Raw genomic sequence first — 12266 nt, 5'->3', positions numbered from 1 at the left:
AAAACAAAACCGGAACTGAAAAAGGAAACATTGGCACTGAAACTTTTGTACTGGAAAAAGCTGTATTGGCACTGAAACAAGTTTCACTGAAAAATAAAACAGACATTACCATTTATTTCATTTTATTTTGATATTTTTTGTATTCTGAAGTGTTTTTCAATGAAATGTTCTGATTTTTCTTCATGTCACTCTTTTTTCAGTGACATGCTGTCAGTTTTTTTTCAGTTTCAACTTTCTGTCACCGTTTTGGTGTGGAGTGGAGGGGTCTGAGGGGAGGGGGCAAGGAGAGCATAAAAAAAGGAGAGCGGCCAAAAAGGATAAAGAAAGACTCGGCATTTCGGCAATCATTTCTCATATTTACACTGTATTTTCTCAAATTAGTAGATTATTAGGTCCTTTACTTAAGTAAAAGTACTAATACCACATTGTTAAAATAATCGTTACAAGTAAAAGTCCTGCATTGAAAATGTTACTTAAGTAAAAGTACTGTGACTGTTATACTATTATACTGTATATTACATCATTAGATTGTTATTACTCATGCATTAATGTAAAAGCAGGATTTTACTGTTGTGGGTTGAGGTGGAGCAAACTGATTTGTATAGGACTGCAAGTAATTATTATTTTCATTATGGATTAATCTGCTGATTATTTTCCTCGATTAATCAATTGTTTGAGGTTTTTTTTTAATCAATTAAATCAATTAAAAGAAAAAGCAGCAAATCTTCACAGGCTGGAACCATGAAATGTTTTTGTATGAAAAATCTAAACGATTATCAAAATAGTTGCCAATTAATTTTCTGTCTGTTGTGTAGTTAAATTTATAACAAAACATATTTTATTAGCTCTTCGTATGTTTTGTGCAAAAATCTTAATTTGTAAAGTAACTAGTAACTAAAGCCCTCAGACCCCTCCTCTCCACGCCAAAACGGTGACAGAAAGTTGAAACTGAAAACCAGTGACACTGAAAAATACTGACAGTGTGAAAAAATAGTCACTGAAAAGAGTGACATGAAGAAAAATCTGAACATTTTCATTGAAAAACACTTCAGAATACAAAAAATATCAAAATAAAATGAAATAAATGGTAATGTCTGTTTTATTTTTCAGTGAAACTTGTTTCAGTGCCAATACAGCTTTTTCCAGTACAAAAGTTTCAATGCCAATGTTTCCTTTTTCAGTTCCGGTTTTGTTTTCAGTGCCAGATGTTAAAGTCACTGTCCTGGCTCCATATGGCCGGGGACAGCCAGACAGCGCAGAGAAGCGTGTGGTAAATACGACATGTGATTGCACTGTACTTCAGCAGAGAGCAAACAATAGGTTAAGAGCAAATGTCCCTGTGGCTTTTTCTTTTCAGATTGGGTCCGTACCATTACGACGCCGGCGAAGGCCTGCGGTGCGCAGAGTAGGCGGAGTGTGCACACCTTTTAAAAGGCCGGATGCTCCGCTCTGTCCATACAAACATAAACAGCTCAGGGGGGAGTGAGAACTGCATGTAATTCAGGCTTGCATAAAATCATATTGTGAACACTGCTGTCCATGCTGATAATTATTTGTCAACCTGGAAAGCTACCATGGCTTTTGCACTGTGGACCGACATTGTTGTGTGTTTTGTCAGCTGACGGTTACTGGTTGCTGCCGCTGGCTGACAGATTGCACTCCCATTCAAACAGTTCTCCCGGCCCTCGCCGTTCAGACCACAGCTGCGAGACAGTACCGCCAGAAATCACGTGACTCGCAGTCTCGCAACTGTGTGGGCAGAACTCTGGAAAGTGGGTGTTGTAAACTCAGCTCTGAAAGGACAGTCTGCGATACCAGTGCAAATGTACATCTGCAAAAGTTTCAAAACAAAGATTCGCCCTTTCGAAACTCAAGTTTCAACATTTCAGAACTTGTTTCCCAACATATGCGCACCACTTTTCAGATCCCCATTTACAAGGTTTCAAACCTGGAAAACAAACTAACCGGGAGAACTGTGACACATTTGAAACTCTGAAAATGTGTTGGAGAAACACTGTAAAAAGACTGTGCTGCAGAAAACTCAAGTACAAAATAATGTTTTGTAGAGATTTGAATTATTTTTTCAGCCTTTCAAAACATTATGCAAGCCTTCAAAACGTAGTTTCAGTCTTGCAAAACCTTTTTTTATTAGATTTCAAGCTTCAAACACTTAGTTTCAACCCGCTTTTGTTCTGTTTCGAGATATGGCATAAATAGATAGTGATTAACTGATGGAATGGAATGGAATGGAAATACAACAATAGGTTGTATAAAGCATATGCAAATATGAAGAACCCTAGTGTGCATCTATACTGTATATAATTTATTATTCATTTATGATTCAATGTTTGATTGATTAATCTTTGACTTTTCCAATTCATTCAGTCAAAAATGTCAATTAAATTATGTGAAAATATTGTGTCATGCAGCCGGTTTGCTCATATTATCATCAAATCATATATTTTTCAAAGATAACATAAATACGATGTATTTAGAATGATAAAGAAGTGTTTATTATTATATATATTAAAATATATAGTTATATTATATCTTGTTTTTGTTCTTAATCTGTGGTTCGTGTCCTTCTCTTCACATATTTACACCTGCAGGGCCCCACTGTATGTGTCAGTTAGAAGTGCTGGCTGCACTAGTTACTTGTTAGGGGCTGGTGGCATCAGAAGGTGAATAGTCAAAAACCTGCTTTTATGATAAAAAAAAGTCTTTAGTACATATAAATGACATTTGTTGGTGACTGGTTTCCTGACAGACATATACATACATATCTTTTGGATGTTTCATTTTCTATTCAATTTCCGCCTATAATTGATGTGTGTTAATCCTTGCTTTATTGTATGCAATAGCTGCCTGTGAACATCCAGTCCAAATCTGGTGACATTCTGATCATTATTTCCAGAGATACACGGAGGATCCAAACATCAACCAAATAAACAAATTTTGCAGTAAAATATTTTTTATATAACCATCCATTTCAAAAACTAGACATATTAAAGTTAAAAAATAAAAAAACATGGTTGTGCTTTGTTCTACCTCAACTTTTACGGGCCTTACAGTTCCTCTATTTGTAAATACTGTCTGCAACGGAGGACCGTCGCAACTTGATGACACCGTTTGTTGACGCTGTCGTAAAAGTGTGCGACTTGTCTTTACATGGTAGCGGAACCACAAACGCAGAAGTTAGCTCGTAGTTAATCACTAGAAGGCGAGCAACTTGTGCATTTGCTTGTTAATAATTTGATTAACACAGCAAATAGTAACTTTAATCGAAATTTGATGTCATTAGCTTGTAAGGTAGTCAGCACGTAATGTCTTGTTAGCCTAGCTTAGCGAAGTCCTTTAGCTAAGCAGCATTGCTCAACACAGTTTTAACAGAGATGTGTCTCAACAAGGGTGGAACTTGTTCCAGTAACACCTAGCAGCCAGTGTGACTACAAAACTGTCCTTCATGTGTTATTGTGGTAAACTGCCGTTGGTTAAATAGGTTTTCTTCCAAACTGGGGCTGCCTCCGAAGCGTTCACAACATGTTGAACATTCCGACCCAGTCATTCCCTGCGCCGAGTTCTCAGCAGCGGGTCGCTCCATCCGGCCAGTCCGGGAGGAACAAGGTAACACTAACCACAACAGGCAAAACCCTGTTTTCCTCTCTATAGACAGTATGCCGAACCATTTTCCATAACCTGACACTTTACAGTTGTTTTAGAGGGACAAGTACATACTTAGCCCATAATAATAGTGAGGTTCATGTCTAGCTGAATCCTTCAGAGCCCGTCTTCACTTCGGCATACATATAATCACATTATAGTAGTTAGGTGTTAATTTGAAATAATAACGTCATTAATAACTGGTATGTTAGCATTATTATGTAGCCACACAGACTCCAGATGGCGCAACTGTGTCTTAAATTTGGTCTTAACATGCCTTCACACACCACTAGAAATGCATTAAAACCAGCTTTTCCTCTGTTACTTGACTCCACCCTTGCCTAATTAGGTGGCCTTGAAGCCTGGCCACAGTCTAATGGACTGGATTCGGTTTTCCAAGAGTGGAAAAGATCTGACCGGGCTCAGAGGGCGCCTGATCGAAGTTACCCAGGAAGAGCTGCAGAAACACAACAGGAGAGATGACTGCTGGACCTGCATACGAGGTGAGCCTACATGGTAGTCTGACATGGGACAGGGGCTGGTTTTGCTGTGTTGGTATTGCACTTTCATAAAGTTGGGGGACTTGCAAGAGACATAAAAACAAATAAAAGAATGGTCAAAATTGATGCAACAGAGGTATCTTGACCTAGGATGGGATAAGCTTTATAAGCACTGGACCTGCACTTCCCCTAATGCAACTCAGTAACTTCTTTTGTTATGATCGTAATGCCTGAGTTATCCAGATTAGAATTCAAAGCTGGTTTAAAATACATTAGCTGATTGACAAAGACGTTTTAGGCTGAACCCCATACATGAACTAATTTTCAAATACAAATGGCTTGCTTTCTTATATTTATAATGAAAGAGTGTTGACATAATTATGAGTTTAGATTAGAACATGCAGGTTATTGAGAAATCGCTATAATTTGTTGGTGTAATCAATTATTAGAATCAGGAATTACCTATACTCAGTGTTTCCAAGTGCGCCTGCAAAAATGTTTTTTTTGTTTGTTTGTTTTGTGCCGGGAGGTTTCTGTGTGTCACTTCCTCTGCTCTGTCCTCCGCTCACATCTGAGCTTCCCTGCCTCACCGCCTGTCCTGTGTAGTAGGCGATACAGTCAATAAAAATGCATTTGGCAACATGTAAAACCACTGAAGAACTTGGTCTCTCCAAAAAATTGTGTATCCGTTTGCTCCACTTTCAAAACATTGCTGCCAGACAGCAGAGACCCACCTCCCCTCCCCCCTAACTTTACCCAAGCATCTGTGGGAATCTGTGAGTTGTCTTTGAGAATGACAGCTTTCTTGCATCATGGTGGCTCTTGCGCATTGTAAGGCCCGCCTCCAGGAAAAAGAAAACAATCAATGCATGTGGAATACCTACTATCTTTGTATCCAAATGTTGGTTATTTCACAGGTATTTGTTTCCTTGCGTATTCCTATCAAATTGATGTCAGATTGCGTTTGCTGTAATGTTACTGTGCGATACTCACGTGAAGTTGCAGGACTGTTTTCCCTTCAGTGAATGATAATTCTGAATCCATGATCAGCATTGCTTGCGTCACTGTTGACATCTACCCGGTGCTCTTTGTTATAATCGTTGTGCAGACATCATCAGGTAAGTTTCTCGTTTATATGGTTTACTCACAGGTGTGTAAATTGACCTGGATATGAAGTGTCCGTAGCACAAAGTAATATAACATTAGTTTCCTCTCCTCTCGAAGAAAAAAAAAATTCAGCAGCTGTGGTCATATTTTAGCAGCGGCGTAACGCCTGCTATGTGCATATAGGGGAAACACTGATACTAACTGTATACATGATAAAATATACAATAAAATAAAAGTTTGTACACTAACAAGGAGATATTGTCAGCAAAAAGACAAACTCAACTATAAGATTATGACTGTTAAAAGACTAATGGAGCCAGATATGGCATTTAATTTGACATTAAAATGTGAATTTGTCATTTGAACAATAAAATGTATTAAATGATCAACTGCAGGACTCACTTTGCTGAAAATTGTTCATGCAATTAAAGCAGCTTTTAAAGAGATTTTAGTAAGGTTTCATTCTATAGCAGAAAAGTCTGTTGCAAGTCCAATGTGAACTCCACCAATCGTGCACCCAACATTACTCGTAGTCTGACCACATTCACTGGTAATATCTGATGTTTAACAGTGATGAAAGTGTGAAAACAGCGGAAACATTGTGGAGCACAATGTAGAAGTAAATGACACCCGTAACAACGCAGAAACACAGAAAATGAGTCTTATGTCCATGAATCTATTTCCCCAGTGCATGCTGGGAGGTTTCCCCCAACACACCCACCTCATGTAACTGCTATATTAGGGCTTAAAGTTCTGCATAATTAAGGACATGGCCGCTTTGAGTGACAGGTGGGTGCCCTATCAGGTGGCTTGCCACTAGGTGGTTTCATCAACCAGGCTTCATGCCACCTCAGCTCCACCTCTTTGCCCATTTTTTGATTTGCCGGAGTCAGGCGCTGCCAAGATGGCGACGGCCAGAGCCACCCACTTTGAGCTTCAGAAACCTATGGGTGACGTCCATTTTTTTATACAGTTTATGGTTTCTCTTGACTCATTTGGCCTTTATTTCAAATTAAGAGTGCACTGTTATTTAAGATAACTTCATCCAGGTTCAACAAATCAATCTCTTCTTTTTAAAAAAAATTTACTTCAGTTTGTAACGCAGGCTATCTTTCGAAGTGTTCTTTGTCTTAATATACCAAACAGTTGATTCTGATACACCTACAGTAGTATTTTGTCTATTTGATGGCCTGGTTTACCTGCAATGACACTGTTTTGTCCACAGGGCTCAGTGTTTAACTGCAAATGTCACACCCTAAATTGACAGTTATATGGGTTTTCTGCTGTGGTAAAAAGTAATTTGATTGACACACAGAATCCCTCTTCAAATGATTTAATTAATTAATATTAAATTGTTTTAATTTCATCATCTGATATTAGTGTCTGTGCTAGTAGCAGTTTCTGTCCGCAGAGGGCACTGGAACTGATATACATGAAGCTCTTTTTTCTCTGTATGTTTTCAGGTATGGTTTACAATGTGACCCCCTACATGGACTACCACCCTGGTGGAGAAGAGGAGCTGATGAAGGCAGCTGGAATAGATGGCACTGACCTGTTTGACCAGGTATGGAAGGTGATGAGAAAGGAATGCACCGTTGTTCTCATGTTACTTTTTAAAGTTAAAGGTACAAATAGAAAAGGTGCAGTCTTGCATTTCTAGGTATTAAAGTCACAATAAAATGACATTCATGTTGCTGATTAAAAGAGTCCAGGAGTTGATACTTTTAAAGACACTGTAATTATTTGGTATGTCTGAATGTATCTGTGTTCTAAGTTTATTTTGATAAAAATCCATTTGGTATAATTTTGGCAATGGGTGATGAATAGTCAAACTCCTGATTGTAGTATAATTTCATACTGGCAGCTTCTCTGCAAATGAGCTGCAGCTCTACTATCCATTGTTAAAAATCCACATTCAGAAGTCCTAGATTTTAAGAAAATTAATTCAGTTCGGTAATTGTCAGCTTTTGTATCGGTTTTCATGCAGATTTTTTCAAAATATATAGGTTTTATTGTCAAACTGGGACAGAATTTGCTACTGATAAAATATATTATTTTGTAAGCTCTTTAAGGTGGGTATGTGTGACTTGATGGGTTTACATGTGTTGCTATGGTAACATCTGTGTGTGTGTGTGTGTGTGTGTGTGTGTGTGCACAGGTCCATCGCTGGGTGAACTATGAGTCCATGTTAAAAGAGTGCCTGGTGGGCAAGATGGCCATTAAGGCCACCACAGCTATTAAAGGTACACACACACACAGAACCTACAGTGTCTGCATCAGTGTGCTCACATGCTGTGTCTAACTGCTGTAGTTGATCTGCAGCGTTACCTCAGTGTTAACCAGATTGTCATGTACTTTGGCACTCTTTGAACTTAAGTTGCACACAGTAGAGAGCACTAGGGCCTGTACTGTACCTGAGTTGCAGGAACAACAGCTCAGTGTCTCATTCCCACTAATGCAATCAGGTTAGCTTAGAGTTTTATTTCGTACAACCTTTAAAAGCTAAAGCCATTGGGTTTATTCCCGCGCGCATGTGCTGTCATGAAGATTTTCTTTCGCAGTATATATCAACTGCGTAACCTAAGCTCTGCTCACAAACTTTTCTTCAGCGTCAAGCAGTCAATAAGTGAAGAACAGAAGATGAAGAATTCAAACCTCTCTGAAGGTGTCTGCTTGTGCCCCGCCTGTCAAAGTGGCTACTTCCTGCTGTCAGATCTTCACCCCCGCTGCGAGGTTTGCCTTGGTGCTGAGCACGCCGGGCTAGTGCTAACTGGCCGCTCGGATTGCTGCAGCTCAGAACAACAAAGCACTGCTGGCCTCAGCTGTCTCCGCTATGGCCACTAAACCCGGGCTCTTTCCCCGGAGCTAGCTACAGACATTGGGAAGGCTATGACAGCTGTCCTGACTCTCACCATGGCGACACCAGTGGCTGTATCCATGATAATGGCGTGGCAAACTATGATGCAGAGAAATATCTGGCTGCACATGTCTCAGCTTCCCCTTCTAATCTGACTGGAGCTGCTGGATGGTCCCATATCCCCGATGGACTGTTTGAGACCACTCCTCCAAAGTGCTAAAGCTCACCTACATGAAGTAGCCGAGGAAGCGGAGAGGGTGAGGAGGCACACCTTCTGGGGGTCAACCGCACCTCAGCCTCATCAGAAGTACCTGCTGCAGCTGCACCTCCTCCTTCCCTGCCACGGTATCCTTATTCGTCGGCCGCGGCTCAGAAGGGAAGAAAGCGATCTCCTGCGTCTGTCCAGGAGAGGATTATTTTCTCACACCAAAGAAAACAGGCGGGATGAGGCCCATTTTAAACCTGTCTTTAGACCAGAGCTCTCCTTTACGTGTTTCCCCCAGTCCCCCTGACTCCTTGCCTCTGAGCGCGCATTAAGGAGGAGAATCTAGTGGGCATTCTGGTGGCACCAGAACGCACAAGCACGTCTTGGTTCCCGACCATGGTGCAGCTGCTGTGGCGCTTTTTAAAGGGAGTCAGATGACATTAACCAGTCGTACGCTCTCTAGCACCACAGTAGGATTTACTCCTGGTGCTGCGTCCTCTGGGGGGGTCCCCCTTTCGAGTCGATAGCCCAAAAAACAGCCCTCCTCCTAGCCCTGTCGGCGGCCAAGAGAGTGAGTGACATATGCATGCTGTCGGGCTCGCCATCCTGCCTTTCTATTGCGCAGCAACTTTACAGCCAAATCCCTCATTAACACCCAAAGTCCTTTTCAGTTGAGAATTATTTCCATCGATGGGTTCTTCCCCCCCGCCTCACAGAAATGAGGCAGAAGATGCGTCTCCCCTCTGCCCAGTGCGCACTTTGTGTCAGTATGTTTTGCGCACAGCAAACATCAGGCAGACACAGCAGCTGTTCGTTCATTTCAGAGGGCACTCACAAGGCGTGGCTCTGTCTAAGCAGCGTCTGTCTCACTGGCTGTGTGATGCCATCACACAAGCCAACAGTGCAGTGGCAGTGGCGCCTCCGCAGGGCATCCAGGCGCACTCCACGAGAGCTTTATCCTCATCTACGGCCCTCCTCAGAGGGCTTCTCCGTGCCCTTTCATCCGGTTCTATCTGCACGATGTGTCTGAGTCCTCCCTGACTCATTCAGTTTTAAATAGTTTAATTAATAATAAATAATTTTAGTGCTAGACAGCAGATTACCTGTTGTCAGATCTGGCACTTTTTCGCACATGCCAAACGTCGTGCCTCTAATCCCATCATCACGGATTAGTGTTCTGCATGGGGGACCTAATCAACGTCCCACCCTTCTGCAGCGGCAGTGCTGTGTGGAGGGAGTGTAATATCACTCAGCCCCCTTTTCTTCACACAGTGCTGACATGGTGTTAACCATGGCACAGCCGGTGCCCCCTTGCCTTATTACGCTTCACATTTACGGGGTTGTTATCTGCTAGTGAACCTTGGTCAGCTTCGCCCTTAACCCAATAATGACAGCTCTTAGAGGGCAAAGCCTATATGAAATAGAACGTTAGTTACGTATTATAACTCCAGATTCTGAGTATAGGCATAGCCCTCTAAGACCCAGGGCAATTTTGGTTTGAATGGACTAAAACATGTAAAATCCTTTTAATAAAAGGTTAATATTGGCCTCATATTGTGTAATAGCAACATGTTATTGTCAGTCTAACCCTAATTTGAGCTTAAGTCTTAGTTGTAGTGATGTTTTTTTTCTTATTCTGTTTTTCATCCCAGCTATCATCCCTCCTCCACCACCGACTGGCCTCGCCCCACCTATCTCGTTGGCTCCTCCCCCAGACAAAGACTCTCGGCCTCGGTATGAAAGATAGTACATATAAAAGCAAATATAATACAGACACCTTAAAGTTGAATAAATGTATACATAATCAGTGACATTGTTATTTGATATTATTATTATTTACATTATTGTGTAGGTACGACTGGTTCCAAACTGATGGGACTGTTCATCTGGTCGTTTATGCTAAAAGGAAGGTAAGCACTCATCAAATAAGTAACTAAGCTGGCAGACAATGGAAACTGCAGTTGAAAATGCCAGTAGGTGGTTGATGAGATATAGTGTGTGACAGAGCACAACAAAAGATCCCTGAAATCACTTCACGTGTTTCCCCTGCAGCACAAACCAGGATCTGCAGGCTTAATGTCCGTTGTTAACCCTGGCACTCCGGTACAGGAACCCAGGTCAGCCTCACTTCAAAGTGGTAGAGGTTAGCCTGCCTAGGAATATACAGAACAGGTTTCTAATCAATGATTTAAGCTGCAAATATACTTGTGCTGCTAAGGGAATGTTAATTTCAGAGTGTAGACCAACCGATTTAAGCCTTCGTCTATGGACCTGACTTAGTCACACCAAATGTGAATTTTTGCATCACTGAGGAGAGGCTACAAACACTTTAAGAAACTCTTTAATGAATAAAAGAATAAAGCTATGAAATGGTTACTTTAACTGCAGATAGGGTACTTTATTTAGCAGATGCAAAAGCAATGCAATGACAAGTTCAAAATATGGTAAAAAAGAATTTTAACAAACAGTTAATTTCTTTCTATCCCTTTCCAATCTTTTCCTATCACTGCTGTACTCACGACTACGGCTGGGTTTAAAAAATCAATTTTCTGATTCAAATCGATCTTCATTTGAATTATCCGTTCATAAAATCAGAGATTGATCTTTGTGTCAATAGGCTTTTTTTTCTGGCAGAGAAGCGCTGGAGTCAAGCGCTTGTGCGGTGAGAGTGTCTGAGTGGAAATATCAGCTCTGTCATAGGTGATTTAAAGGGTAAATTCTTAATGTAAACATTAATGTTTTTAGTAATGCACCAGGTTAGAGGGTTCCTTGTACAATTTACAGCATTAGTTCTCTGAGAATCTTTCATATCCAAGCAAAATTGTTATCGTTACTGAAATGTCCCTAACCGAATCGATATTAAATCGAATCGGAAATCGAATCGAATCGGGAAATCAGTGGCGATACCCAGCTCTACTCACGACCTCCTTGGATTCTTGTAGACAGCATCGGATGCTACGAGTTTGCAAATCAACACTCTATTTTGATTTAGATACTTCCCTATTCCCCCGCCATCTGTGTCCGCTCGGCCTTCCAGGTATTTTCTATCAGCATTTTCTCTCCCTATTTTTTCATGATACACACATCAGGTTAAATTATGATTAGGTCAAACAATCACACATCAACTTTATTTCTTCAAAGTCTCTATAAAACGTTTTAAAATCATTTATCAGGAATCATTTTTATGCCTCTGCACAATATGTTTTTGAGTTGTCCGTCCGCCTGTCCTCTGGAACGCCTTGAGGGAATTTCTTCAAATTTGGCACAAATGTCCACTTGGACTCAAGGATGAACTGATTAGAATTTGGAGGTCAAAGATCAAGGGCACTGTAACCTCACAAAACATCTTTTTGGCCATAACTCAAGAATTGATGAGGCAGTTATGACAAAATGTCACACAGATGTTTAATGGGATACAACGATGAAGTAATGACATTTTTTACCCAAAAGGTCAAAGGTCATCTTCACTGTGACATAATAATGACATGGAAAAACACTTTTTAAAAAATTATTATTCAACACCACAAGTCAGGAACAGAAGGGGAGATTGTGACCATATTTCACAGTTGGTCGGACAGTGACCTCTACATAGGTTTTTAGCCATAATTTAAGAATGAATTGGGGCGATTCCAGAGTCCACACACATGTTGACGACACAATGAGTAAACAATAACTAGCACAGTACGGGCTTTCCTCCATCTCGTTCTCATTCTGCCTTTCACTTCCTGCCTCATTCTGAATTTCGAGCGTCATCAGAATCACGTGACAGCAAACAACGTATTGGAGCGCGCCTAGCTAATTGTGATCCTGTGAGTGAGTTTCACCTACAGCTCATAGAGAGGCTTCGCATCTCAAAATGCCAGGAGAGAACAGAAGCACTACATTTTGTGTAGCTATACTCTATAAGAATCCATCTTTACACAGTAATCAAGTACAT

At 40.8% G+C, this 12266-nt stretch overlaps 1 protein-coding gene across 1 annotated transcript in view; it reads left to right on the top strand.

The window, feature by feature from the left end:
• Positions 1-3119: 3119 nt before the first annotated feature.
• Positions 3120-12266, top strand: part of LOC122881225 (cytochrome b5 reductase 4) — a 33024-nt gene continuing 23877 nt past the window's right edge. The window contains 6 exon segments of the mRNA XM_044207107.1: positions 3120-3624; positions 4010-4163; positions 6731-6831; positions 7426-7510; positions 9982-10063; positions 10182-10239. Coding sequence (XP_044063042.1) covers positions 3541-3624; positions 4010-4163; positions 6731-6831; positions 7426-7510; positions 9982-10063; positions 10182-10239 — 564 coding nt within the window. The 5' untranslated portion in view covers positions 3120-3540.

The sequence above is a fragment of the Siniperca chuatsi genome, linkage group LG9 (assembly GCF_020085105.1).
Source record: "Siniperca chuatsi isolate FFG_IHB_CAS linkage group LG9, ASM2008510v1, whole genome shotgun sequence".
Taxonomy (NCBI): Eukaryota; Metazoa; Chordata; class Actinopteri; order Centrarchiformes; family Sinipercidae; genus Siniperca; species Siniperca chuatsi.
This window is presented reverse-complemented; position numbering and strand designations above follow the sequence as displayed.